The 27,124-nt window shown below is 49.3% G+C and overlaps 12 protein-coding genes across 12 annotated transcripts; 8 read left to right on the top strand and 4 right to left on the bottom strand.

Annotated features, from left to right (window-relative positions):
- Positions 1–764: 764 nt before the first annotated feature.
- Positions 765–4,585, top strand: H6S33_008253 (uncharacterized protein; the record flags this gene model as incomplete). The annotated part of the gene is made up of 9 exons (XM_044839619.1): positions 765–1,064; positions 1,137–1,231; positions 1,287–1,452; positions 1,514–1,611; positions 1,682–1,850; positions 1,923–2,046; positions 2,107–3,231; positions 3,260–3,962; positions 4,063–4,585. 9 exons carry the CDS (start codon positions 765–767, stop codon positions 4,583–4,585), a joined length of 3,303 nt encoding a protein of 1,100 aa, XP_044688444.1.
- Positions 4,586–9,414: 4,829 nt separating this feature from the next.
- On the top strand, positions 9,415–10,272 carry H6S33_008252 (uncharacterized protein; the record flags this gene model as incomplete). The annotated part of the gene is made up of 2 exons (XM_044839618.1): positions 9,415–9,666; positions 9,727–10,272. 2 exons carry the CDS (start codon positions 9,415–9,417, stop codon positions 10,270–10,272), a joined length of 798 nt encoding a protein of 265 aa, XP_044688443.1.
- A 555-nt stretch (positions 10,273–10,827) lies between these two features.
- On the bottom strand, positions 10,828–11,343 carry H6S33_008251 (uncharacterized protein; the record flags this gene model as incomplete). Its single annotated transcript, XM_044839617.1, has 1 exon — positions 10,828–11,343. One exon carries the CDS (start codon positions 11,341–11,343, stop codon positions 10,828–10,830), a length of 516 nt encoding a protein of 171 aa, XP_044688442.1.
- A 2,108-nt stretch (positions 11,344–13,451) lies between these two features.
- H6S33_008250 (uncharacterized protein) lies at positions 13,452–14,438 on the bottom strand (the record flags this gene model as incomplete). Its single annotated transcript, XM_044839616.1, has 4 exons — positions 13,452–13,495; positions 13,554–13,866; positions 13,978–14,118; positions 14,418–14,438. 4 exons carry the CDS (start codon positions 14,436–14,438, stop codon positions 13,452–13,454), a joined length of 519 nt encoding a protein of 172 aa, XP_044688441.1.
- A 1,353-nt stretch (positions 14,439–15,791) lies between these two features.
- H6S33_008249 (uncharacterized protein) lies at positions 15,792–16,377 on the top strand (the record flags this gene model as incomplete). Its single annotated transcript, XM_044839615.1, has 2 exons — positions 15,792–15,947; positions 16,048–16,377. The coding sequence occupies 2 exons, from the start codon at positions 15,792–15,794 to the stop codon at positions 16,375–16,377; spliced, it is 486 nt and encodes a 161-aa protein (XP_044688440.1).
- Positions 16,378–17,658: 1,281 nt separating this feature from the next.
- Positions 17,659–17,994, bottom strand: H6S33_008248 (uncharacterized protein; the record flags this gene model as incomplete). The annotated part of the gene is made up of 1 exon (XM_044839614.1): positions 17,659–17,994. The coding sequence occupies one exon, from the start codon at positions 17,992–17,994 to the stop codon at positions 17,659–17,661; it is 336 nt and encodes a 111-aa protein (XP_044688439.1).
- A 353-nt stretch (positions 17,995–18,347) lies between these two features.
- H6S33_008247 (uncharacterized protein) lies at positions 18,348–18,749 on the bottom strand (the record flags this gene model as incomplete). Its single annotated transcript, XM_044839612.1, has 1 exon — positions 18,348–18,749. The coding sequence occupies one exon, from the start codon at positions 18,747–18,749 to the stop codon at positions 18,348–18,350; it is 402 nt and encodes a 133-aa protein (XP_044688438.1).
- A 1,288-nt stretch (positions 18,750–20,037) lies between these two features.
- On the top strand, positions 20,038–20,481 carry H6S33_008246 (uncharacterized protein; the record flags this gene model as incomplete). The annotated part of the gene is made up of 1 exon (XM_044839611.1): positions 20,038–20,481. The coding sequence occupies one exon, from the start codon at positions 20,038–20,040 to the stop codon at positions 20,479–20,481; it is 444 nt and encodes a 147-aa protein (XP_044688437.1).
- Positions 20,482–20,544: 63 nt separating this feature from the next.
- Positions 20,545–21,599, top strand: H6S33_008245 (uncharacterized protein; the record flags this gene model as incomplete). The annotated part of the gene is made up of 1 exon (XM_044839610.1): positions 20,545–21,599. A coding segment is annotated over one exon (1,055 nt), but the record flags the coding sequence as incomplete, so codon positions are not given.
- A 91-nt stretch (positions 21,600–21,690) lies between these two features.
- H6S33_008244 (uncharacterized protein) lies at positions 21,691–23,264 on the top strand (the record flags this gene model as incomplete). The annotated part of the gene is made up of 1 exon (XM_044839609.1): positions 21,691–23,264. A coding segment is annotated over one exon (1,574 nt), but the record flags the coding sequence as incomplete, so codon positions are not given.
- A 66-nt stretch (positions 23,265–23,330) lies between these two features.
- H6S33_008243 (uncharacterized protein) lies at positions 23,331–24,880 on the top strand (the record flags this gene model as incomplete). The annotated part of the gene is made up of 1 exon (XM_044839608.1): positions 23,331–24,880. A coding segment is annotated over one exon (1,550 nt), but the record flags the coding sequence as incomplete, so codon positions are not given.
- A 589-nt stretch (positions 24,881–25,469) lies between these two features.
- Positions 25,470–27,040, top strand: H6S33_008242 (uncharacterized protein; the record flags this gene model as incomplete). Its single annotated transcript, XM_044839607.1, has 1 exon — positions 25,470–27,040. A coding segment is annotated over one exon (1,571 nt), but the record flags the coding sequence as incomplete, so codon positions are not given.
- Between the last annotated feature and the right edge of the window lie 84 nt (positions 27,041–27,124).

Genomic DNA, 27,124 nt, shown 5'->3' with positions numbered 1-27,124 from the left:
CTGTTCAGCGATTGTGCTCCTTCTTACCGAGTAGGGTATCATGCCCGCTAATATTTTAGTATTCCGGGCCGCGTACTAGTGTCTCAGGGCCACTCATCAATATACCTCTATTGAATATTGCAGCACTCCTTGTAGCCTTGTCTATTGAAAAAGTAATATCTTTATGAAATATATCTCACCCCCCTCTAGGGGATTTATGTGGCTCCAGACCATTCTGTTAGGCCGACACAAAAGTCTAACAATGCAACTGGGCATGTCGGCGGTTTCTGATGTGACCGCCTGAGCTCATTGCTTGGGAGATGTTTGAGTAGATGGTGGTATGAAATGGTGTGCTTACAAGAAGTTTCCAATCGTCGATCGGGTCCGTTCGCCATATTACCAGTTTTAGCAAGAGAATCAAATAGCATGTGAAATGATTTTCACTTTGAGGTGGTATCGGATCTCCCGTGTCGCTGGACCCCCAGAAACCAGATCCATTTGGCGAGTAAAGGATATGAGCAGAATAGGCTTTGGGCCTTGATTGATTGATTGATTGCTACTGCATACAAGGCTTTGGGCCTTCATCCTTGATGGGTTGCACCTATAATAGTCCCAAATTCTGTGATAGATAATTTTGATATTAATTTGATTTTCATTCGTTAGCATTGTGCAACCTCCCCTACCCACGAGCGCGTAATTTGGTTATAAATATTCAGCTCCCCCACTTCAATCTCGCATCATCCTAACCTTGATAACTCAACCCTCTCTTCAAATCACCCGGAAACATGGCCGTCACTATTACCGGAGTTGCGGGCGCTGGTGGTGTCCGTCTCGAAATTCGAGAACTCGTGCTCCCCGAAAACGAACATCTTCGAAATATGTACATCCTCGGTCTCGCAAGAATGCAAGCAAAACCTGTAAACGATCCCCGCTCCTGGTACCAGACCTCTGGAATCCATGGACTCCCCGACGAAGCGTGGGACGGTTTCGAACTGGCAGGAGGACCAGGGCCAGAACCTGGGTACTGTGTTCACACAACTAATCGCTTCCCAACCTGGCATCGTCCATATGTCGCGCTGTTTGAGGTATGCCTTGCAGCTAGTCTTCTTATGACCATACATAGGTGCATCTAGGTATTGATATCCTGGGCTTTTTAGCAATGTCTGCGTGATAATGTCTGGGAGGCTGTTCAAGCTTTCAATGAACCTCTCAAGACGACCTACACCGCACTCTTGCCCACATTTCGCGCCCCGTAAGTACTCGCCTCCCAAGATTCTTGTGCAGCGGACAATTCTAAGCTAAGGTAGGTATCTCGATCTTGCACTCCCTGGCCCCCCGCCTAGGATCGTCCTCGGATCGAAAGAAATTGTGGTTCCTTCTGCGCCCAATGGAACCCTGGAGCTAATCCCGAATCCACTGTTTAAATACAATTTCCCTCCTCAAGCGGCCGCCCCTAATCCAGCTGATATCCGGGTGAGGAATTCCATCCCCATTGAATGGAGATCGTCCTAGTAACGCTCAAGCGATATTCCAGGGTGACCTCAACGACATGACCACTGCTACTCATCGTCATCCACACGCTGCGAACCCAGCTCGATCGGTCAAGACAAGACTGGAATTACTTGCTAGAGGGTACATACAGACCACTCTTGACCCTTGTAAACCGGGTACTATTTCTAATACGATTCCTGTTTCCGGCCAGGCTTCCCGCGAGACTGCGTAATATGTTCCAGGAAGTCAACTTCGATAGGCTCGCCACCAGTTGGCGTCCTGCTCTCAATCCTGACGATCCTCCCGTGCGTGGGGCTCATGAGTCAGTGGAGAGCATTCACGACAGTGGGCACGTATACATTGGTGGTGATGGACACATGGTACAATCCATCAACACTCCTTCCATATAAGAAAATATATACCTGACTGCTGCTAATATATATATAATATAGCACTACGTCGAAGTTGCTGCTTTCGACCCCATTTTCTGGCTTCACCACTGCAACATCGAGCGTCTTTTCGCCATGTGGCAAGCAGTGCACCCCAATACATACATGGACAATGGTCTTGATAGCGGTAGGTTCCTTCCAATCTATACGTGACGTTGTTTCGAGTAGCTCATAATACCCGATCTAGACCTTGTACCCTTCAGGAGGCCTGAGCCTCTAGACGGAGTGTTTAACTCCGATGACATCCGTGACCACACAACATTCAACAGCACCTACAGCGAGCTCGCCGCCGCTGCTCTAGAACAAGTACCTGGTGAAAGGGTTCAACATGTTCTCGCGGCGATTCAGCGTTTGTACGGGTCATACGTGCAAGGGGCGGAGATAGTGGTGGAGGAGGCAGGCGCGAGAGCAGAAGCGCGAAAGGCGAAAGTAGCAGCGGGGAAAGCGGAGGCAGCAGCACGAGGGGAGGAGGCAGCAGCACGAGTGGCAGAGGCAGCGGCGCGAGTCGCGGAAGCAGCAGCGCGAGCGGCGGGCCCAGCAGCAGCGGACGCAGCAGCGGTAGCGGCGGGGAACGCAGCAGAGCAAGCAGCGAACGCAGCAGCGCAAGCAGCGGGCCCAGCACCGCAGGCGGCGGCCGCAGCGCAAATCGCGGCTGCAGCAGCGCGAGGAGCGGAAACAGCGGCGCGAGCGGCTGAGGTAGCAGCACGAGTGGCAGAGGCAGGAGCGCGAGTGGCGGAAGCAATAGCGCGAGCGCAGAACCTAGCAGCGCAAGACGCGGCGAACGTAGCAGCGGTAGCGGCGGGGAACGCAGCAGTGCAAGCGGCGCACGCAGCAGAGGAAGCGGCGGGCACAGTAGCGCAAGCGGCGGGCCTGGAAGAGCAAGCAGTGGACGCAGCAGCACAAGCGGCGAAGGAAGCAGCGCAAGCGGCGGATGAAGTAGCGCAAGCGGCGGATGCAGCAGCGGAAGCGGCGAACGCAGCAGCGCAAGCGGCGGGAAGATCAGGGCAAGCAGGGGACCCAGCAGCGCGAGCGGCGGAGGCAAAAGCGCTTGTGGCGCAGGCAAAAGCGAGTGTGGCGGAGGCAAAAGCGCGGGAGGCGCAGGCAAAAGCGGGAGGGAATGCGGCAGCAGGGCGACAGGCGCAGGCAGAAGCGCGAGACGCAGAGACAGCAGCGGGAGCGGCGGAGGCAGACGCACGAGCGGCGAAAGCAGACGAGGAAGCGGCGATTGAAAAAGCGCGAGCGGCGGCGAGCAAGAGCGCGAGTGGTGGCCGCAAGAGCGCGGGTGGCGGCCGCAAAAATGAGAGCGCAGCAAGTGACAGGGCAAGCGGCTCAGGCAGCAGTGGATGCGGCGGACAAGGTCGAGCAAGCGGTGGTCGAAGTCTTGGGCGCGGCGGACGCAGTAGCGCAAGCGCAAGAGCAAGAGGCGGACGTGGTCCCGGGAGCGGCGGGCGCGGTAGTGCAAGCGGCGAGCGCAATCGAGCGGGCGGCGGGCGCGGTAGAACGGGCGGCGGGCTTAGCAGAGCAAGTGGCGGCGGACCCAGCAGCAGCAGCACCCCCGGCGAAATCAAAAGCGCGAGTGGCGGCGGGACTGGGGCGGGTGGCGGACTTCACCGCGCGAGTGGCGAAGGCAAGAGGGCGAGTGGCGGTCGCAAAGCTGGTGCGGGCAGATCCACGACCGGCGGAATCAGCAGCGGAGGGGGATGATGCAGTAGCGCGACGGGAGGAAGGATTGGTGCGAGCGGAGGAGGCAAAGGAAGAAGCCGCAGCGGCGAGGCGGAGAGGAAAACCACCACCACCACCACCGCCAGGAGGCAGCGCGAACAACAACAACAACAACAACAACAACAGCAGCAGCAGCAGCAGCAGCAACAGCAACAACAACAGCAGCAACAACAACAACAGCGCCTCCACAGCCTTTGCCGGGCATCAAACCTCCAGCATCTTGAACATGTCAGCAAACCCGACCCAGCAGCAGGCAACATCATGGGGGCTGCCCAACCCCGCCGGCAGTCCGGCTGACGTTAAACGCGCTCTCCATTACAAGTGAGGACCCCCCCTCCCCCCCAAAGCAGAAACAAACAAACATACTTACTACTTACTTGCCTTGGACCACCTCACTGACATGTCACACCATATGATCTAGGTACCAGGCCGATGTTAGCGTTCCGAAATACGCTCTCAAGGACTGCTTCAGTGTCTGCTTCTATGTCGGTGCTATTCCTCCAGTCGAATACGAGCCGATCAACGATAGATATCTTGCTGGTTCCTTCGATGTCTTCGCCAGCAACATCGAGACTACTTCCTGCGAGAATTGCAGAGACGGTGCGGCCGAGGACGTTATCGTCACAGGCTCTATCCCGTTGAACCTCGCACTGGTGGAATGTCTTGGCGACACTAACACTGATCCCGCCTGTCCAAAGCTGAAGAGCATGAAGCTGGAGCATGTCAGGGGCTTCCTGAAGGAACACTTGGCTTGGAGGGTTCAATTGCCAAGTGGAAAGATCCCGGAAAAAGCTGTGCGGGGGCTCAAGATTGGTGTCTCGTATGTTGTCGCGGATGTTCCGGACAGCGATAGAGAACTCCCTGAATACAGTGAGCCCGAGAATCTGTACGATGTTACAAAGGAGCGCGCCCCCTACGGGATCAGTGAGGGCCAGGAGGTGTAACTCGCTACCGCTATCCTTTCCGTGGATCCCCAGATTGCATGTCCGGAACACTGAGGTTGGTTTCAAGGGTGGGGCCGGGAGGAGGAGTCGATCGATCATGGAGGTCTGCTGGTGCCGCGTGGTTTTCCTATAGTGCTCTTGTGATGAATCTTGTTAACGTTGTGATGATGATTTCTTTTGATTTTTTGATTTCTTTTTCTTAGCAACGATATTGAAAAGGCAAAAAAAATGTTTATGAGTTATCTTTACTTTTTTCCTCAATTGGTGAATGATGCACCATGAAACTTCTGTACGTTCACACACGATTTCCAAGACCCATTAATTGCGTATTCCGTATTATCAAATACTATTATTCGGTACTACATATATATTATTCAGCCCATACCTTAATAGGGCGTTTAGTAGAGTAGGAAACGCGCCTCATTCGATCGGTAATAAATGGTTTTCATGATAATTCACAAGTAGAGTAATAACACGTGAATTTAATTCTCAAATGAGATGAGTAGCCGGATGCAGAAGGAACCGAAAGAAGAAGTCTCCCACCCCCCAATTCTCCCGCCTTGACCACCCCCACTCTCTCCCGCCACATCTCTCCTCTTCTCTGACTAATGAATAAGAGACCACCCAATCTACGCTTTCCCTAAAGATATTAGATCGAAAATTACGGTAATGAGATAAGCTGCTCAGATCCTTTCGCGGCGATGGCTGTGGGGTTATGTTAGGGGAGAGCTGGGCGACGTGGTGGGTGCTGCGTTGAGTGAGCTGTATCCCTTAAGCTGGCATGCCGACCCCCCGATAACAGAGGAACTAGATTTGTATAGGAGATCTATTACTTGATAAGAGAGATAACAGGATCTGTTAGTAAAGCCACATAAAAATTTGCTTTTTTTGAGGGGTCGGCATTTGTTGCCAGCTTAAGGGATATGTCCGGAAGATAGAGGCGGATCTCGTTGTATTAAGAAAGCTCTGTGTTCTTATGTAAGTAATCGACTGTTGACGAAAGGAAGGCTGTAAAGATTTACCACCAGCCACAACCGGGGCTAGGGCCGAGGAAGAGCAAGGTTACAGAAGACCCTCTCAAGAGCCATCTGGACGCGCTATCATGTGTTTGTTTGGCTATTGCCGCACTTGTTGGACCTCGCGATGGGAAGCGAGCTAGTGCCAAACCACAATATATAGCTACACGTAATTCACGAAGGGAAGTCTTTTATTGCGCTGTGGCTCGAGAATCCAGGTCTTGGCGATAAGGGCCAATTGAGCTAGCCGAGTTGCACGCCACACCCTCTGTTTGTGGGTTCTTGGCTGCATGAACTTCAACCGTATGCATAAATGTATGTACCAGCCACACCAGCCACAGAGCTCCTCTGATGCATATCGTTTGAGCTTCTTGCTGACAAGCCGGGGCGAGCGATCACCAGCTTTGGTTCTGCCCATGTGAACAAGTAATATTCTGATATCATCCGGCAGAGATTCCTGGCGCTGCGCAGCGGGGTGGCTGTGCCGAGGGGTTGATGTTATCGAAGTAGATGAGAATTTTGAGGATTGGAAATGGTAGTAGCACTAAATAATAGTAATATTTAATATCTCCTAATAAACCTTTTTCAATTTCTAGCGGGTTGTTTTTTTTTTTCTTTTTTTTTTTTTTTTTCTTTCTGTTGATATCGCAAGCGGATATCATCATCGGGCGCCGTACCTGCATATGTAGTTATGTAGGTGCTGAACAGGGTCCTGCCACACCATGTCTACGGCCTCCACCATACACTCCATACCTCCTCCACACTGGGTTACTTACCTAGAACGCTTTGTCGTTATTAAAGAAACAAGCTTTGTTGTTTTTTGGCCGCCATCGAGTGATGCGCTATGATCGAGTGCTGAACTATGATCGAGTGACAGCGCATGATCACGTACTGTACCATCGGGCTAGCCATATGCGGCTAGTGTGGTGAACAGGTAATTACAAGTCAACCGACATCCAGCAACGGAGCGCGCGAATTTCAAAGGCCATGGAAACACAACGAGGGGGGCTCGAGGGGTGGGGGTTTGTTATCAAGACCACCCCCCCCCCCCCTCAAATCCATGATAGGCTGTGATATATTTCCAACAAGGAAAATAAAAGTGCGGGAGTTGGATGACTTCGATGTCGTCGCCCTATTGTCCGCGGGGAGGGTGTTGACCTGGCTGTCTACTTCTGCTTCGTTTTGCGTCGCATCGGTACACCAATTTCAGACTCTTGGAGTACAGTGGGAGGTAATGAGTGATGGAACGCCCTGAGGTACAGTTATACCTGCAAACACCGTATGTTGGTGGCGTTTTACCTAAAACAGGTATCACTGTGTCTCAGGGCGTTCCATCACTTATTACCTACCGCTGTACAACACTGAAACTCAACGGCTGCGAAGGAGAAAGTACTAGTTGATCAACGCAGCTGGCTGCATCCGCAACCGATTGCCGATTCCACCTATAACAACACCATGTCCGGATATCGATCATTATCGGGGGCGCAGACCCCGCAACGAGTGATGTGTACGCACCAGGGTAAAGTAGGTTCGGTAGGGTTGGGTGAGCCCCAAACTGTCAACGGGTTGTGTTGGGTGTAAGTAAACATTTACCCAGATAGCCTATGGACTGAGTGATGAGCTATGATGACATATGAAATGCTGATTTTCGCAAAGAAAGAGGTGTCATAGCATTAACCCACTGCAAAAGAGGCCCCTCTTTTATCAATCACTGGGGGGTGCTTGTAATAGGGTTCCCACAGAGGGTAGCCCGGGTATGGCAGGTTGGGGTGAGTTGGGTTGGATGGGGTGGGGCATCGATCAACAGAATCCGCGTTCACCCATGGCCATTTTGGTGTCTGCGGGAGCGCGACGCGGCAGCACCGCGTTCCGTCGACATTAACGATGACTACGACAAACATAAAGCGTACGGCACTCCCGCCACCCCAAGGGGAGGTGTGCCCGTGGTATTGGAACACTACATGCAATCTAACCAGCTGGCTACCTGCCGCATTATGGTCCGCCTGTGAGACGGTGTGGTAGTGTGGCGCCGGCGGAGACAAAAAGACACCATATGAGGTCACTCCATAGGAACGACTTGCCTGTCTGCGTGTCGTGGGGCGGAATCGCAACAGCACAGGCGGGATTATAGATATCTTTATAGGTCCTGGCGGGCGTACTGGAACAGACAGACTACGCCGATCTAGCTAGCCTGTTGTCTGCTCCGCGCCATATATAGATAGAGTATCAGACTATAGATACTTTAACATCCGAATGGGTGTTTTTAAGCCTTATTTTAGGCTTATATAAGCATGATATTTGCCTTTTTTGACGATTTTCTCTTATTTCTTTTCAAGGTCCTTATTAGACTATGGTTTTGATAATCTTAAAATATCTTAAGACTTAACTGGCTTGATCAGTTTTATTTAAGGTATTTTTGAAAAATAAGGCTGAATAATGTTTATTCGTGAGATCAGCATGATAGCCTGATAGGTATGCTTTTACACTTATTCGCCATAGTGAATTTCGGAAATGAAGTTTTTATTAATACCGAACTTCATATGTAGATTGATTTAAGACAATCTATTCAACCCGACTACCTACCTAGCTGCCTATCTGCATGCCTACCTAGCTGCCTACCTGCACGCCTACCTCCCTACCTGCCCATCGACCTAGTTCGTTCAATTGGGTGATTTGGTGCTGGATTTGATGCTAGGTTCGGTGCTGCATTGGGTGCTCGATTTAGTGTTGTATTTGGTTCTGTATTTGGTGCTCGATTAGGTGCTCTATTAGGTGCTGTATTTGGTGCTCGACTAGGTGCTCGATTTGCTGCTGCTGCTGCTGCTGCTGGATTCGCTACTGCTGGATTCGCTGATTAGCTCATGTTTTGATATTAATTTTGACGATTGAGAGATGGGGGGGGGGGGGGAGATGGTTAGGAGAGTAGAGGGGACGGAGGTGTTAGAGAGGTAGAGGGGAGGGTATTAAAGAACGGATGGAAGAACACGGTTGAATATTTGCTAAGTGCCTAACCCTAACCCAGCCTTAGCACCCGTAAATGCCTATAATCCTGACCAATTTTACTAATTCTTATTTATTCGATAAATCTAATACCAGAAGAGGTCTTAGAAGAGCTTGATTTAGAGATAATGCTGAGCAAAATGTCATACTTTCACCCAAAACAGGTTTATTTTTTGTTTTTTTGAGACATATGCCTTATTTAAGGCTTTTCTACGTCTTAGAGCTCAAAATAAGGCTTATTTTTTTTACCCATTCGGGCGGTAATGTAAATATGTATGAAATCAGGGAACATCACTCGCTGCCAAGAACTCTTCAATCCCTGTTACATACCCAGGTACAAGGCACAACGCCGCTACCGACAATTGAGCCTTTGCGCCGGATCGATCCGGCGAGTTGCAACCAGGTGCCGGAGTCTTTTATTCTTTCCCTTTGCGCTGGACCAGGTGATCGTAACATCACCCATACTTCACACCTCGAACCCTTCACACCCGAACTCTTCATGTCACGAACTCTTCGTTCCTCAACACAACGAACTCTTAAAGTCACAACCTATTCCGATTATTCACAGCCTATCCATACCTGAGGTTCATCTTTCAATAAAAGCTAAAGTTCAATGCTAATTCTGATGCAGTTCCCACCCATTCCTCATCAGTTCTCACCCATTCCTCATCAGTTCTCACCCGTTCAACGCCGAGCATGCCGAGCACGCCGAGCATGCCGAGAGTCCTTGGGAATGTCTGTTACAAATGAGGAGCGGGTAGTTCAAGCGTGGGAAGGGATAGTAGTTCAAGCGGGGGGAGGGATAGTAGTTCAATGTTGCTCGAGCTCTTGAAGGAAGGGGAAAGAGGGGATGGAAAAGCAAGAGTGCCTCGTGGCATTGCCTGGAGTGATTGGGAAGACCGGGCTTTGGCAATTCAGATTCTTGCCGATGATCCTATTGCCGATAAGACTGGTACAAAGCAGGAAATATGGACTAAGGTTGCGGAACATCTCAAGGCAGTGGGTATCAATCGCACTTGGATTTCTTGTAAGGATAGGATTGATAGGCTTGTTACTCTTCATCGGGTATGTTGAGATTGCTATTAATACTTGTGCAATACATTTACTAACTTTATTTGGTGAAAGCAAAATGAAAAACTGTCGAGACAGAAGACTGGGGAGGTAGAGGAGGTAAACGAGTTTATGGAAAATTTGAACGAGATATCCTTGCTGTTCAAGACTGTTTCCTCTGATAGGAAAATACAACGAGATGCAAAAGGGAAGGCAGCGGTCAAGAAAGAGAAAGGTAGCATTGTCCGTGTTGCGTCTTCTAGAGGTATGGTAAGAAAAGTGTTGCTACCAAAAGAAAATGCTTCGGACCGGGACAAAGAAATGGGAAAACCAACGAAGGCGCCAAAGAACGTATTGACCAAACAGCTTGACACTATTGTTTCCGGTTTGCAACAAAAGGCAGAAGAGTTTAGGAAGGAAGCTATTGAGGTTAGGAAACGGGAGGAGATAAGAAAAGATATGGAAAAGAGAGATATGGAAAGTCGGGAGGAACAAAAAAACTTGAATGAGAGTTTAAAGTTATTGATACAGGCGCAGAACAGTACCAATAACATGATGAAAAAATGGATCGATCAGTCCAAGGGAAAGTATTCTTCAAGGGTAGGGGATGCGACGAGTTGAGGTATATCATCCATGCCTTCCTCGAGTTGTATATTATGTTCTTGAGCAAAATATTGGGATATCTGGGGCCGATGCAGACAGACATGTGCATTGTGCAAAAGGACAGTGACCGGGTACTGCAAGCCAACTGGTGATAGAAGAGTCTGTTGTGTTCGTACCAAATCAAGAAACATTAACCGTTGTAGCACCTCTTTAAAGCACCACTCGACCACAATATGTATACTAGCCATTGCTTTATTAAAAGCCTTCTGTTCTTCGGTAAGATCAATTCCTCTGTAATGGGAAATTAAATGCTCGTTCAGGCCGTATGCGGGGTCGCCATAAATCTGTAGAGGTATCATATCTGGTGCATATGCATGCATGCATCTCCAATATATCTTCGATTCCGCTCTCTCTGTATATAGCAATATCATGCTTGACACCTTCGACTGGACCATATAAATGTGCAATAATGCCATCAGGACATACGATCGCTTGGTATTTTAAGCAGTGAATTTTTTTCCAGCCGTTGTAAATGGATTCCTGTCCGAGTTTCGGTTTCGCTACTTGACGCATCTACCCGTCAATAAATCCGATACAGCTCTCAAGTGGTGCATCTATTCTGGCAATGGCTACTGTGTACGCAGCCAGTCTCTCAGGTGTCAGGCATTGCTCATCAAAAACCAATAGATGTTTCCACCCATTATGTATTATACCCAATAGAGTATTGACGGTACGCGAAACCCTCTCTGGCTTCCAGCCGAACTGGAGTTGTAGGTCTGAGAGCCTGTTAGGCCATGCGAAACGGGCCAGCAGCATGCAAAGTGCCGTCAAACTGTCCTCCAAAATACTATTCTCGCTTCTGACAGGGTCTGGTATCTGCAGACAGGCTACTAGATTCAACACCTCCTCATGCGTGAATCCGAAGTAGGTGAGCCAGGCATCGCCCTCAATGATATCTAGGTCGATGATTCCTCCCTGTCTCTCCTGGCCCCTCCAGCGGGTGTTGTCATTTCTCGCCACCACAGCCAATGCCTCCAGCTCAGCGATGCCGGCAAGAAAATCTAAGTATGCAGCTTCAAGCGCAGCCATTGAAAACTGCGTATCTCGGCTTCTCAAAGAATCAAAACTTATGCGAATTGGATAAGAAATGGTAGTGTAACGAGACTCAGAAGTGGTAGACGTCAGATTCTTCAATTTTGACATCAGCCGGATCTCGCCACTTTACTACATCATGCCAAGTGCTTACTAAATTTGACTCCAACTCTCGAATCGCAAAGGCTCAAATAGCTCAGTCATCACCACAAATATATTTACGCATAATAGGGATATTATTAATACCAAGCCACCAAGAATGGTATGCGTCAACTCGCTACTCAAACCTCACAGTCTGGGCAGAAATACCGGGGTGTACTAAGGGTAAGTACTGCGACGCCGGTTTTGGGGAATATTCGAAAGTGAGTGCTAAAGTTAACTTGGGATCAAGCGCTATTCATCAATTATGTTTTAAATTAAGATATATAAAGTATCTCCGTACTATTTTTCCCCATACAGATTTTAGGGCCAAGGCCAAAATTTATTGGCCACTTTTGGTAGCCACGCGTGGCGTCCATACAAATTCACCCAAACAATCCAGGTGTCTCGGTATTGAGACTCTCAGCTACCGACCGCGCGCCACGATTACGGGATCTGAAAAGGATTTTGTTCGGAGAGCATACAATACTCAGATTAGCTGATTACCCCTACAACTAAACTGAACTAAACTGAACTGAAACGAATGCGGGGCTAAATCAACCGGTTTTGTACATATAGTTTTCTTTCAATTTGGTTGGAGATTCGCTCGATTTGTTTGAATCCTTGCTTTCTTTTTTTGATGTTTTGAATCATTTAGTCTTCGGATAGGGGGAAATCTATCATATGAAGACTCAGTCCATTCAATACTCTACTGAGAGGTGGTGTCCGAGTCATTCCAATAGCTGATCAAGAATCGGAAGCGCTCTCTCTATAGAATAGGTAACGGAATTAGAAGCTGTTTTATCGAACTGTTTTTAATCGGTTTTAGATGTTAAACCATTAAGAATGAATTAACTCATAATGACGAACTTAACTGAATTATTGGCAAAATTATTTTCCAAACCCGTTTTATATATCCATTTAATCCTTATTTGGAGCTGGAGAGCTTATAGCAGGGCTCGGTTTAGCTTATAATATTGATATTTAGCGCCTAATTAGAGCTGAATCGGACTTAATTAAGGCCCTGTTAGAGATATAGGTGTAGATAGAAATAAGGGTTAGGGATATCCGTAAAGTTTTGAGGGTTCGGGTTAGGACTTTAACAGACATCTGACACGTACGCCTTCCTTCCCCAAACCTTCTACACCTTCATCTCTACACCTTCATCTCCACGCCTCATCTGCACCTTTAGCCCCTCTCCTCCTCCAATTAATTATCATATTCATCTAGACATAAGCTAATCGGTGAATTAAGTAGCGAATCTAGCGAATCCAGCGAATCTAGCACTGAATCAAGCACCGAATCAAGTACCTAATGCATGTAGGCAAGTAGGTAGGTAAGCGCTGCAATAGTGAAGATTTCGATATATGTACATATTTAATAAAATAATAAAAAATTTGATTTGTGAAATTTACCTGTGAAGAAAAAGCATGAATACTGGTCTACCTGCGTGCTAGGACCTTTAGCGAATAAAAGAATCACTATATGGGCATTATCACGTACAATAAGGCTGAAAATATATAAGTTTGTGGTAAACAGGGCGTGTTAAGGACTTTACGAAGGTTATAAGGTTGAAACCGACAATAATTTATTGCCATTGGTAGACGGAAGTCTGTATATAATTAATAAGTGAAACAAAAAAAAAACAAAGTAGAGAAAAGAAAACCCCGTGATAATGCTGAATGTATAGTACATTTACTTAGCTTAACACAGACTTTAGAAAAAAGGGAACATATGAAAAGTCAGAAAAACGCTAATTTTAGCCGATAGGAATATGCAGACTAGCGCTAACGTATTAGATTGGTCATTTGAGTCAAGGGTTGTGTCTACGGGGCTTTAAAGAAGTGTCGTATTAAAAGTCAAAAGAAGGCGGATATTTGGCTTACACTTGGCCTAAGGACTGGCGCGAAAGCACGAACCGCTAGATAACGAGATCGTATTTCCGGCCAAATCCATACACAAGCCCGCTAGTCGTCTATGGTACCCAGTACGGCCAGCAGCCCAACAACAACTGTTGAACGCCGGTATATTAGCTCCAACATATCTTGAAGGCAACTTTGAAAACAAACCTCCGGTTGCACTCAAGATATAAGTGGATACCGCCATGGCATTCTGGATATCCCCGGTACTTGCGATCCATAGAATTGCGGTTAGTATACTAACGATCAATGGCACCCCCACAAGTACCGCTATTTTCTGCCCATCCCAATCATCCAGGAACAACAAGCCGTAATCATGATGTGGGTCCTCTCCGAGCTCACAAATCAAGTTTATCCACCTGTCTTCTGTTGATATCAGGTTCGGCTTCTTGAAAACGTGGATAAGATCGCGTCGTAATGCGGCACTGATCCTCAAAGGAACGGGATGTTCCTCGTTTGTGCACTATGGGAGTGACTGTTAGCCGGGGTATGTACGGTTCCATATTGTTGTAATCTTTCATTTTTTCTTCTTGTTTCATTCATATATTGCTGAAGTTATTTATCCGGTACATACCTCGACGATTACGATGTGTTTAAGCCCTCGGACGGACAGAAACCGTTGGAGACGTGGTCTCAACTTTCCGTAATAGATTTCCCCGAGAACCACCAGGAGTTCGTGGTCCGTAGTTTTTCGGCCATATAGTTCCCTTCTGATCTTTAGGGAGCCAAACCTCGTAGCAGGGTATCTCTGTGTACTTGAATTACTACAGAGAGTGATGGAGCAAGACTTGGCAGTGTGGGTCGGCGAGGGCCTGGTTTCGTCGGTGGGCTCACCGGTCGGTGAGGGTTGAGTTACGGGAGGGGTCACCACGCCCGCCGAAGGGATCGGGCAGCCGTTCGCCGGGTGTGCGTCTCCCCGGGCGTGCTCATGGGTGCGGGCGGGGGGTGGTGGGTTGTGGAGGTAGTATAGGGGGCGGGGGGGGGACGGGTGCCCCAGATATAGAGCGGCTCTACCCTATCTTGCGTGGGCTCCATCTTCTATTATATAACCGTATCTCCCAGTTGACAGCTTACTAGCTTTTCCAACCTGGAGATCAAATGGAGATCAAATGCATTTCCCCGTGTCAAGCGGCTTATATATAGGAAATATCAGTAAAACTATCCCAACACACCCACGCCCAGTAATAGCTCGTGACGTACCGAGACAATCATGAAAGGCTTCGCTGTCCTTCCACTGCTCTAGGACACCAGCCAGCGGTGCTCGTTACGGGCAGCGGCGGGCGCCCTAAGAGACAAATAGCCAAGCCACACTTCAATGTATAGAGACTTTGTGCAAATGGAGCCAGCTCCATCTTCCGGTAACATGCTTGGTGCCGATCCCACCAGCTACCAATCAGATAACTGGAATATAGCCCCCGCTCCATTTGCCGCGCAAGGCCTCCATTACTGTCTGCGAACTCCGCCTTGCTGTTTCCCTGAGTTGAAAGAATTTGAAGTGTGACAATTTCCTGGATAGACATTTGTGATTACTACGGGCTCGATGTGCTATGTGTTCGTGCATCGTCTGTATCCCTTGGACGGATAAAAATGTCAAATTCGCAGCTGTGATTGAAAGAAAGACCCAATGATAAACGCGCTATGAGCACAACAGTGCGTTCATTGCTGCAGAAAGGCTGTGGTTTTAAACGTTGACAGCTTCGATATGAAGCGTGCATGGGCTGCGGATCGGCGGTGCATGGGGCTGTCCAGGCTGTTTCGTAAGGTGAAATCTGTGTCCCTGCTGAACCGTTGGTGGCGCGTGGGTTGTGCATCGGCGCTGCATGGGGCTGTCCAGGCAGACATGTAGAGTAAGGCACCCGATGATCTACTGGGATACATGTTGTATGTTGGCACTTCTCGGCGGTGTTATTACGCACGCGGCTGCGCCTGGCCCACGTGTCGCTGGCACCGTCGGGTCGGGCTATAACCAGGCCTTTTCTTTACCACACCCAGTGAGTGCGCGCCCTAGGCATGCGGATTGCATGGAGATTGCTTCTCTCACATGCAGCCCACCTCTGTAGAGTGGACAGACAAGGCATTGTTGGCGTTGGCGTTGGCGTTGGCGTTGGCGTTCCCCTTGGAGTGAGTGTATCGATCTCAAACCAAGGATCACCCTCATGCATCTACTCGTAATGCGGAACACGAGGGGCAGTCGTGTGGCAAGGCCTCGATCGGACATGGACATTGGCAGCCTATCGATCTTTTGACGGTTGACCTATTCCCCCCTCGCTCGACGTCCAGCGGTGGTTATATATACGCTCGGTCAATCCTCTGTTCTGCCCTCACTCCAACTCAAAACACTGCACAGTGTATACCTGCTGGATCATATAAAGAGATATATCAGACTGAATGGAGGTAAAATCACCTCCTTTGACAAGCTGGGAACGATGTTACCCTCAAATCCCAATCGAAACCACAGTTTGGTACCGCTCCAACGCCGCGCTGCGCTCATGCGGGAACGGCCTCTTGCCGAAGCGCCGGCTCGGGCACATTGGCCTTGTAGAAGTACCCCCCGCCCCCTCCCCCTTCCTCTTCCCGGGCCCTCGATTTGCTAGACGGACGGCCGCAATGGCTTTATGTTACTGACCACGCAATGAACTAGTAGGTCCACCAGGATCAGTATACGCACCATAATCAGTCCAGGCACAACAATCAGGCACTAGTAGATACCTCACCGGATGCCCACCACCACCTACTCAAAGACGAAGCGGACTGGGTCTTCACACTCACTGCGCTACCTCCACCAGGGTACACTCTCAAAGATATCGTAAAGGTGGCCGCGCCGTGCGTCTGTAGTGTGATCATTGCGATGCTGTGGATCGCGCTGAGGGGCGGCGATACACATACCGCGGTCACGTTCGTAACTTTTATTTTTATGGCCAATGTTGGTAGGTCTGTCCCTGCTGAGATGGGGAGTAGAGGGTTCAGCGGCTGATGTGCGGACAAACTTAGGTGTGCTGATGCTGTTGGGCATCTTATGCATGTGCGAAGGTTGAAGGGTGCGTTACCTCAGGATTATATACGCATGGAGATAACGTAATTTTTTTCCTCTTATTTATTTCATTTGTTGGAGCCAACTTACACCAGCGCCAGGACGGTGCTTCTTGTAAGACTTGTTTTAAGGTTATATAAGGATAATTTTGGGCATATTTGAGGATAAGGCCTTTTTTCTTTGAGTTCCTTGTAAACATTTGTTTCATTTAATGATCATTGCTATTCAGGCTGTGAATATCTGACAAGTATTTTGATATAAAAGGCTTAATGAGGTTTATTTATTGGAATATCCGGATGTCTCTGTAGGCCTGTGTTCATACTAATTTGACATCGGCGATATCTCACGTAAAAATCAGGCGTTATTATAAATTAGATATGTACATATTCATCGTCAGTTTGTTTCCTACCTGCGCGCCTACGTGCCTACCTGCCTACCTGCCTACCTGTCTATCGACCGAGTCCACTCAATTGGGTGCGCGATTAAGTGCTCGATTAAGTGCTTGGTTAGGTGCTTGGTTAACTCAGTACTCGGTTGGATGGTGGATTTGCTTGGTTCAGTGCTTAATTTACGGATTAACTCGTTTCTGGACGATGATGATGATTAATTGGAGCGGGGAGAGACTTTTCTTTTTTTTTTTTTGGGCGGGGGGGGGGGGGGGGTGTAGATAAGGTGTAGAGACGAAGACGTAGAGATGAACGTGTAGAGATGAAGGTGTAGAAGGTGTAACGAAGGAAGGCGAACGTGTCAGACATCTAACCCTAACCCTCAAAACCTTACGGATTTCCCTGTTCACGATTGATACCTACGCCTACATCAGCTCTAGAGCTCCAACTACTGAAGCCTTATATGGATATGAGATTGGGCATGAATGTAGGGTCGGTGAGCGGATAGTTCGGCGTGGGGGCGGTCTGGTTAAGTTATATATACTAATCTAATAAGTTATGTGCAAAGTAAGAATTGAAAATACCGAATCCCAGCACCCAGAGAATTGAAAAAGGAAAAAAAAAAATCTCACACCCCACCCCACCCGCCCCCTCATCAACCTCCACCGCACCTTCTCCCTCATAGCCATCCCGCCCATCACCGCGGTCGCCTTCCTCGGCGTCTCCCCATCCTCCCATCCCTCCCCTCTCCCTCCTCCCTTTCCTCCTCCTTCACCCCATCTCCAAACTTCCGCTTCTTGTCCTTCCTCTCCCCCTGCCTCCGGTACCCGCGGCCGGATCAAGATTTGGATCTCCGTTCTCCGGCGGGAAATATTCTCAGAGCCCACCCTATGCACTCTCCGCCGGCGGCACTACCACGAACCTCACCACCGCGCTCTCCACCACCGCACTCCTCCCCCCCCATCTCCTCCTCCTCCAACCATTCCAACTCGTCCTCATTCGATCCATCCCCCGGTGGCAGTACGTGCCGGCCCGCCGCGGCCCTGAGGCACTTCACGCGCCCGCAAAGCCCACGCCGCTGCAGCAGCAGCGGGTGCGGGAGCGGCATTGTCGCAGGATCGAGGGTAATAAGTGTGTGGGTTTTCCGGGGGTTAGGCGGATGGCGGATAGCCATTGCGGCGAGGTCTGGGTACGGGTGCCGGGAGCTGGGGTGCAGAAATCTTCACGTAGAGGTAGAGAGTGGTAGGGCGTCTGAACCAGACTTTCTGGTGGATAGGACCCTCTTACGGCTCGGTCAGAACACTCGGGCCGTCCCGCTCGGGTTTTTGATGATTTATCTAGAACTGCCAAGTTGGACCATCTTCTGACGCAGCAGAATCAGACTCATCATCTTCCCCAGACGTGCAAGATTCCGAATCTGAGGGAATCTCCACCCCATGCTTTTCCAAAAGCTCTACCATCTCCCTATTGCCCTCCAAATGCGCCATCGCAATTGCTGAATGATATCTCAAGACCCCGGGTTTGTAGTTAACGTCCGCACTGGCCTCTAGCAACATTTTGACGATCGCCAGATCCTTCCGCTTGACTACGGCCGTAAGGAGGCCATTCCATCTTCTCATAGACCCCCATGTTAGGGTCAACGCCGTGTTCCAGGAGAACGCGGACCCTGTCGGGGGAGGTCTTGCGGATTGCCTCGTCGAGAAGGATGGCCACAATCCCACTCCAGTCTTTCGGGCTAGGGTCGAGGTCGAGGAGAAAGCCCTCTTTGAGAAAGAAGGCATGAAGCTCATTCCAGTCTCCGAGGCTAGCGGCGTGGAGGAGGAGAAGGCAACGTTCGAGCGTGTGGGGCCGGTTATTCTGCGCTGCCCAGAGGAGGAACTTGTACCAGCTGGACTTGAACTGTCGATCAGGGCTTCCAATGGGCCCCATCTTATATGGGCTTGCCCAGGCTCTTAATGGGCTGGGCTGGGCTGAACCTCTGCTTAGATAGCTGGGCTAGGCCGGGCCAGTGTCTTTTCAGCCCCGGGTTATGTTCCCTGGGCTTGGGTAGGAGAACTGGCATTTTTCGAAAACTAAAATACATTTTTGTATGGTGCGCCCGCGCATAAAGGTGACAAAAGGTGACAAGTCAGGTTTGGTGGGTGAAACAGGCTTGGCAGTAGGGTAACTGCAACCTCACCACACCTCAACTATACCTTTACGCATCCAAAGCTGGTAGGCAACAACACAACCAGTTTTCAAGAGTTAAATTCGTAATTTTGGGAGGTTATCCAGCTACATACTGCGAAAAGGACTTGTCTTAATCTTGAAAACTCACAGAGTTATGGTGCATAAACCAAGGGGACAATAATGTTGCATCCCTATCATTCCCAGCCCCATAGGAACCACCCACACCAAATAATTTTGAGCAAAACAACCACACAAGATATTATTCTCCCCTTCAGGAATATAGTAAATAAGATGTAGCTTAACAATATAGAACCCTAAAAATGATTTTAAATTAAATAGATAATGATTTATAGCTTTTTTAACAATGAAAATGCAAATCCTATCCTATTTGTGCATGTAAAAATTTATTTTAAATTTACTATATACTTTTAAGCTAATGAACTATTACCTCCCAAAATTACGAATTTAACTCTTGAAAACTGTTTGTGTTGCGTACCAGCTTTTGGTGCGTAAAGGTGTTGTTGAGGTGTGGTGTGGTGAGTGTAACGGCAATTATGTATTTCGGTTAGTTGATAAATTGGAACGAGAAGAGGAGGTATTGTGTAGTGGAATTAGGATTTGTAATGGGGATTTCTGTTATGTTCTTTTAGTTTCTGTTACGCAGAAGTATTAGTCATTATCGGACTATGGTTGGATATATAAGGGGGCGTTGTTTCGTGCTTTTGTTTGTTTTCTCTCTTTCCTTCTTTCTTTACGCAACCTCTGTATTCTCCTTGCTCGCTAAGGCTCGCAAAACTTCCTGACAATAAACCTCGCTTCAAAAACACTTCATTTTCATTCCTCTCGGTTTACCCTGGTATACCATACCAGGCTGAGCCACTTCGTCCCCGATCGTACGGTCGCGTTTTGCTTTGTTGTTCCAAGCGAAAGAAACCTACGAAAACTGGCTTCTAGCGAAGAATTCTCCAGCCTTGACCTCCCGAAAGGAAGGAAAAGAAACCTATCCGAAACATCACTTTACGCCGCCAGAAGAACTGGACACTCAGTTATGTCGCAGCAAGCTTCGCTCCAGTCCTTTTTCACTCAGTCTTCCCAGCAAGGGACAGCCCCCTCGCAGAACAGGAACACCCAGGGTCCCGACCCAACCCCATCCGGAGCTCAGGAACAGGAATTTTCCTCGACCTTTGCAACAGAATCCGACTACAATGACCCCTACCAACCGAGAGTGGACTACCTCTACCCGAGCATTGTCCCCCAAGACACTCACACCCAGACGGACCTGAACTATATCACCTGGGCCATCAGACATGCCACAAGCCGGATCTGCCCACCCTCCGACAGGATTGAAATCCTCGAAGAACAGACAACTACACTCCGGAGAACAGTGGATACACTGAAACATCAAATCGAGGCGCAGACAAGCATGATCACCAATATGCATTCAGCGATCTACGCGCTCCTCAATAAACAACCACAACCGCAGCAACCGTAGCAACCGCAACAACAGCAACATCAGCAGCAACAGCGAAAACCACAACAACCGCAAGGACAGAGAATGCCCCCTCCAGCGGTCCCACAAACAGTTCCCCAAGTAGCGCCACAGGCAGCTCCTCAGGCCCCCCCACCCGTACCCCCCCAACAAGCCCCACCTCGCGGATGGAAGGCAGGCACCTGGGCCGCCGTGGCCTCGGCACCCGGTCCCGCCCAAGGAAATTTCCAGGTTGTCGAGAAAAGAAAGAAGCCCGCAAAGCCAAAAGCGGACCCCCTCTTCAAACCAGAGTACACTAAAATCAACAGGGAGATCATTGTTGAAACCACCGCCCCATCCGACGTCAACCCCTCCGAGATCAGGACCCTGGTCAATGCAAGAATCCAAGACGAGTCCTGCCATTTTATCTCAGCAAGAAGAACACCCAAGGACAACTTCATCTTGGAAACAAAATTCGTCACCCCTGCAACAAAGGCAATGGAATATGCCAAGGAAATTGAGGAGGCCCTCCTCACCCTACAGGTACCAGTCGCCGTCATCCGTGCAAACTCCAAATGGTCAAAGTTCCTCCTCCATGGAATCCCCACAACGGTAGGGGAGGGCATCGAGGCAGGACAATTGGTAGCATCAGAAATCAGAAGCAACTATGGAGAGAACTTCCAACTTGCCCAGGTTCCCCGCTGGATCTCCAGAGCAGAGACTCGAATGGAGAAAACCCACTCATCAATGGTCATCGCGCTCCCAGGACAAATTACAATGGAAACACTAGGAGTTAAATTCCTATCCCTCTTTAACCGAAGCTGCCATATTGAGGCCTTCCTTCCAACCTTTCCGGATACCCAGTGTGCGAAGTGCCTCGAATACGGCCACCGTCAGGAGAAATATAAGAACAATGGGAAATGCGGCCACTGCGCCGGAGACCACCTCACCAGTTTCCACCCATGCAATGAATGCCAGGGAGGATATAGATGCACCCACACCCCAATCAGATGTCTGAACTGCAAAGGAGCTCATAAGGCCTCTGACCCAGCATGCCCCGAAAGGGCCAAACGCCGATTCCTCAACAAAGGGAAGGAAAATGCACCACCCGCTCAAGATCCACCGGCCGCACCCGTCCAAGAGTTGCTGCCAATAGTTCAAGTACCAGCCACCGCCCCGGTCGGAGCCACACCCATTCCCGAAGATGACCAACACATGACAAATAATGCCTAGGTCCCGAACCACCGCGCTCGCACATCAACTCAATTGTGCACGGAGCGAACTTATTACCAAGGCGGCGGTAGAAGAAGCGGAAACAGACTCTAGTATTTATTTCCTATTATTACAAGAACCATGGACCTCAGTAGAGGGATACCCACCAGAATCAAATCTCTTTTATATTTTCACGGCCAGCAACACCAATACAAAATGTGCAACATATGTCCGCAAACATGCCAACCTCAAACCAAAACACCACTATACGTACGATAATTTTATAGTTTCGATCACGGTAGAAATTCAGAACAAGAAAACACAAATCCTAAACATATACTCCCCAGGCCGAAGTGGCCCATTCGCCCAAGTTGCAAGTACAATCCAAACCCTTGATAATTGCCTAATAATGGGAGACTTCAACTGCCACCATCAAATGTGGTACGGAGTAAATTCACATGAATACAGAAACAACATTCGAGCAGACCGCGTCAATGGTGCACGGCTGAAACGTTGGATAACTCGACAGAAACTGACCCTCCTAAACGAACCAGGCGTCTTTACGCATTTCCCCAGAGACAGAGGGAAAAGACCCACCACCATCGACCTTACATTTGTAAAAGGCCCAACACTTGACCACAACTTACGATGGAGCACTGAACCCTATGGAGCGGGCTCGGACCACGGGAGAACCTCCGTTCATTTACACTTGGAAAAACCACCTTTTGTACCAAGACGAATGTGGCGACAAACAGACTGGAAGCTTTTGGAGAACCACATGTCAAACATTTCCATCCCTGCAGAGGCATGGGAAACCAAGGAACATACGGAACAAACTGTCGATTTCTTCCTAGAACTGGTCAGGTCAACAATCAACATAGTAACACCACTCTCGAAGGAGGGGGTAAGAGCCAACTCTTGGTGGTCAGATGAAATGAAACAGATGAAGGCAAAGATAAACTCGGCAGAGAGGAAGGCGAGAAATACGAGGAAACCCAACCATGTGGAGGAGCACCGGAAGGTATGCAGAGAGTGGACAGTCATGATCCGGAAGGCAAAAGCGGACCAGCGGGAAAAGACGATGAATGAAGCGAAAGGTAGTGAGGTCTGGAGGATCCTAAACGCAGGAAGGAGAAGAGATACAATCATACCAACTATACAAGGTGAAGAAACGTTTGCGGGGAAATGTCAAGCTCTAAGAGCCCATCTCTTCCCCTCAAAACGGACGTCCCCCGACCACCCTCCCCTAGATATTAGACCCCCCTCTTTTGATCTTCGCGACACTTTTGACATAATCACCCCCGAAGAACTCAAAAAAGCAATTGACTCCTGCCCAGTGCACTCGGCGACCGGCCCGGATGGCATTCCCTATACATTCATTAAAGCAATAATCAAGGCAAACACAACCCTAATCCAAGACATGTTCTCCGCCATACTCCGGCACGGAGTACACCCAGCGGAATGGAAAATAGCGAAATGCATCCCGATCCCGAAACCCGGCAAGGCAAACTATCACGAAGCAAAAGCCTACCGGCCCATATCCCTTCTACAATGCTTCAGCAAGATCCTGGAGAAAATAGTGGCGCAAAGACTCTGTACCTCTGGGGAAATCCTAGGCACACTCACTGCGAATCAATTTGGGGGGAGACCAACTATCTGAGCAATCGACGCCCTCTTAAGAACCCTAACACCAATACAACAAAACGTACTTCTGAAAAACAGCACCGGAGTCGCCCGGCGGGACAGACCAGCGATCCTGACCAACGACATCCAGGGAGCATTTAACTGTGTAGACCACCTACTCCTCGCAGAAATTATGCACCAGCAAAAATTCCCCACCTATCTAACAGAATGGTGCAAGGAATTTAATACCGGCAGAAAACTACAGTTCCAATTCAACCACGAACTAGAAGAACCACAGCCATATGAATCTGGAGTCCCGCAAGGTAGCCCCATGTCCCCGGTACTATTTATGATTTACCCCGGAGTAATCCTGGACCCAACAAGCAGTCCGAAAGAGATGGACACAACATACATCGATGATGATGCGCTGGTGCAAATATCCAAAACACCAGGGTTCATAATCAAGAGAATGGAGGAACGAATGAGAGAGAGACTAATAAAAGCCGACCCACTCCAAATCAAATACGACCCGGATAAATCGGACCTGATCTTCTTCCGGCCCACAACATCATCCATACAACAACCACGACTTCCAGTCAAAATCAACAACACCGCCATATACCCCAAAGAGAGGCTGAAATACGTAGGAGTCTGGGTAGATCCGACCCTCTCCTTCCGGCCCCATATCGAAGCAGCAATCGCAAAAGGCCTGAAAGCCCTACACCAAATCCGAAACACTGCCCGCCTGCCAGGAATAACAGTTAAGACAGTCCATCACCTAGTAACGCAAGGCTTCCTTCCAAGCCTGCTCTATGGGTCCGAGGCTTGGTGGACTGGTGCAGACCATATCATAAGATCCCTTGAACCACTATATAATGAAGCTGCCCGGGTCATCACAGGCCTACCACGATGGACCAAGAGAGCTAAACTCCTCCGAGAAGCAGGCCTACCCCCCCTAGAACACCTTCTGACATATCGTTCAAGAAAGTACGGAACCAGAATACTCTGTACCGAGGCAACCCACCCCAACAATGAATCCCTAATCGAGCTCCTCCCATACGGAGAAACGAATATCAAAGGAACAGGACTGCACCGGATCGCCTCCCTCTTACTCCCATACCAAACTCCTGGAAATATGAGAGATAAGTGGAACCAAAAGAAGCTACTACGCGACCACCTGTTAGAGGAATGGAACACAAACCCAATACCTAACTACCACCACCGGGGGGATTTCCGCCCCCCTCCCAAAATTGCGAAGCTTACCCTTACAGAAGCAAAAAAGGTATTTCGAATTAGTTGCGAAACTACCCGAATCGATAAACATGCAGTATATACAGACCCCGAACCATGCCGATGTGGTATGGAAAACTCAGCGAAACATACACTTATGGAATGCCCAGCGTGGGCTCGAATCCGCGCCCCTCTGATAGACAAAATCCCCGGAGCGATGACCTGGGAAAATTGGATGTTCACAAACTTGAGAACGGATCTCATCCTACAATTTGCAAAGAAATCTCAACTCTCGAAATGGTACGAGTCGGCGGAGGCGGAGGCGGACCTGGAAGAGGGGATGGAAAGAATTGACTAGAGGCGGGATCAGGAAGGGTGGTTTCCTTTTCCCTTTTATTTTGTTTATTTTTCGTTGTCTTTGATGGATCCAGCGCTTGAGTTCGCTGAGATATGTTAGTTCTCCTTGTTCTTGGGTTTTTCAGGTTGTGTATCGCGCTTGGATTTCCTTGCCTTTGTTCGTGTTTGTCTTTGTTTTTGCGTTGTTTTGTCTTGTTTTGTTCGTTGTTGTTTCTTTTGTTTTGTTCGGTTTGGTTTTTGTTTTAGGCGGTCGGTTCGGCGTGCGATAAGTCTTGTACTTCAAAGCAATATAAGTTTCTTCTTCTTCTTCTGTATTCTCCTTGCTCGCTAAGGTTCGCAAAACTTCCTGATAATAAACCTCGCTTCAAAAACACTTTATTTTTATTCCTCTCGGTTTACCCTGGTATACCATACCAGGCTGAGCCACTTCGTCCCCGATCGTACGGTCGCGTTTTGTTGTTCCAAGCGAAAGAAACCTACGAAAACTGGCTTCTAGCGAAGAATTCTCCAGCCTTGACCTCCCGAAAGGAAGGAAAAGAAACTTATCCGAAACATCACTCTACGCCGCCAGAAGAACTGGACATTCAGTCATGTCGCAGCAAGCTTCGCTTCAGTCCTTTTTCACTCAGTCTTCCCAGCAAGGGACAGCCCCCTCGCAGAACAGGAACACTCAGGTTCCCGACCCAACCCCATCCGGAGCTCAGGAACAGGAATTCTCCTCGACCTTCGCAACAGAATCCGACTACAATGACCCCTACCAACCGAGAGTGGACTACCTCTACCCGAGCATCGTCCCCCAGAACACTCACACCCAGACGGACCTGAACTATATCACCTGGGCCATCAGACATGCCACCAGCCGGATCTGCCCGCCCTCCGACAGGATTGAAATCCTCGAAGAGCAAACAACTACACTCCGGAGAACAGTGGATACACTGAAACATCAAATCGAGGCGCAGACAAACATGATCACCAATATGCATTCGGCGATCCACGCGCTCCTCAATAAACAACCACAACCGCAGCAACCGCAGCAACCGCAACAACAGCAACAACAGCAACAACAGCAACAACAGCGAAAACAACAACAACTGCAAGGACAGAGAATGCCCCCTCCAGCGGTCCCACAAACAGTTCCCCAAGCAGCGCCACAGGCAGCTCCTCAGGCCCCCCCACCCAGACCCCTCCAGCAAGCCCCACCTCGTGGATGGAAGGCAGGCACCTGGGCCGCCGTGGCCTCGGCACCCGGTCCCGCCCAAGGAAACTTCCAGGTCATCGAGAGGAAAAAGAAGTCCGCAAAGCCAAAAGCGGACCCCCTCTTCAAACCAGAGTACACCAAAATCAACAGGGAAATCATTGTTGAAACCACTGCCCCATCCGACGTTAACCCCTCCGAGATCAGGACCCTTGTCAATGCAAGAATCCAAGACGAGTCCTGCCATTTCATCTCGGCAAGAAGAACACCCAAGGACAACTTCATCCTGGAAACAAAATTCGTTACCCCTGCAACAAAGGCAATGGAATATGCCAAAGAAATTGAGGAGGCCCTCCTCACCCTACAGGTACCAGTCGCCGTCATCCGTGCAAACTCCAAATGGTCAAAGTTCCTTCTCCACGGAATCCCCACAACGATCGGGGAGGGCATCGAGGCAGGACAATTGGTAGCATCAGAAATCAGAAGCAACTATGGAGAGGAATTCCAACTTGCCCAGGTTCCCCGCTGGATCTCCAGAGCAGAGACTCGAATGGAAAAAACCCACTCATCAATGGTCATTGAGCTCCCAGGACAAATCACTACGGAAACACTAGGAGTCAAATTCCTATCCCTCTTCAACCGAAGATGCCATATCGAGGCTTTCCTCCCAACCTTCCCAGACACCCAGTGTGCGAAATGCCTAGAATACGGCCACCGCCAGGAGAAATGCAAAAACAACGGGAAATGCGGCCATTGCGCCGGAGATCACCTCACCAGCTTCCACTCATGCAATGAATGCCAGGGAGGATACAAATGCACCCACACCCCAATCAGATGCCTGAACTGCAAAGGAATCCATAAGGCCTCCGACCCAGCATGCCCCGAAAGGGCCAAGCGCCGATTCCTCAACAAAGGGAAGGAAAATGCCCCACCCGCCCAAGACCCACCTGCCGCACCCGCCCAAGAGCTACTTCCAATAATCCAAGTACCAACCACCGCCCCGGTCGGAGCCACACCCGTTCCCGAAGACGACCAACACATGACGAATAA

The sequence above is a fragment of the Morchella sextelata genome, assembly GCF_020137385.1.
Source record: "Morchella sextelata strain SCLS chromosome Unknown scls_25, whole genome shotgun sequence".
Taxonomy (NCBI): domain Eukaryota; kingdom Fungi; phylum Ascomycota; class Pezizomycetes; order Pezizales; family Morchellaceae; genus Morchella; species Morchella sextelata.
This window is presented reverse-complemented; position numbering and strand designations above follow the sequence as displayed.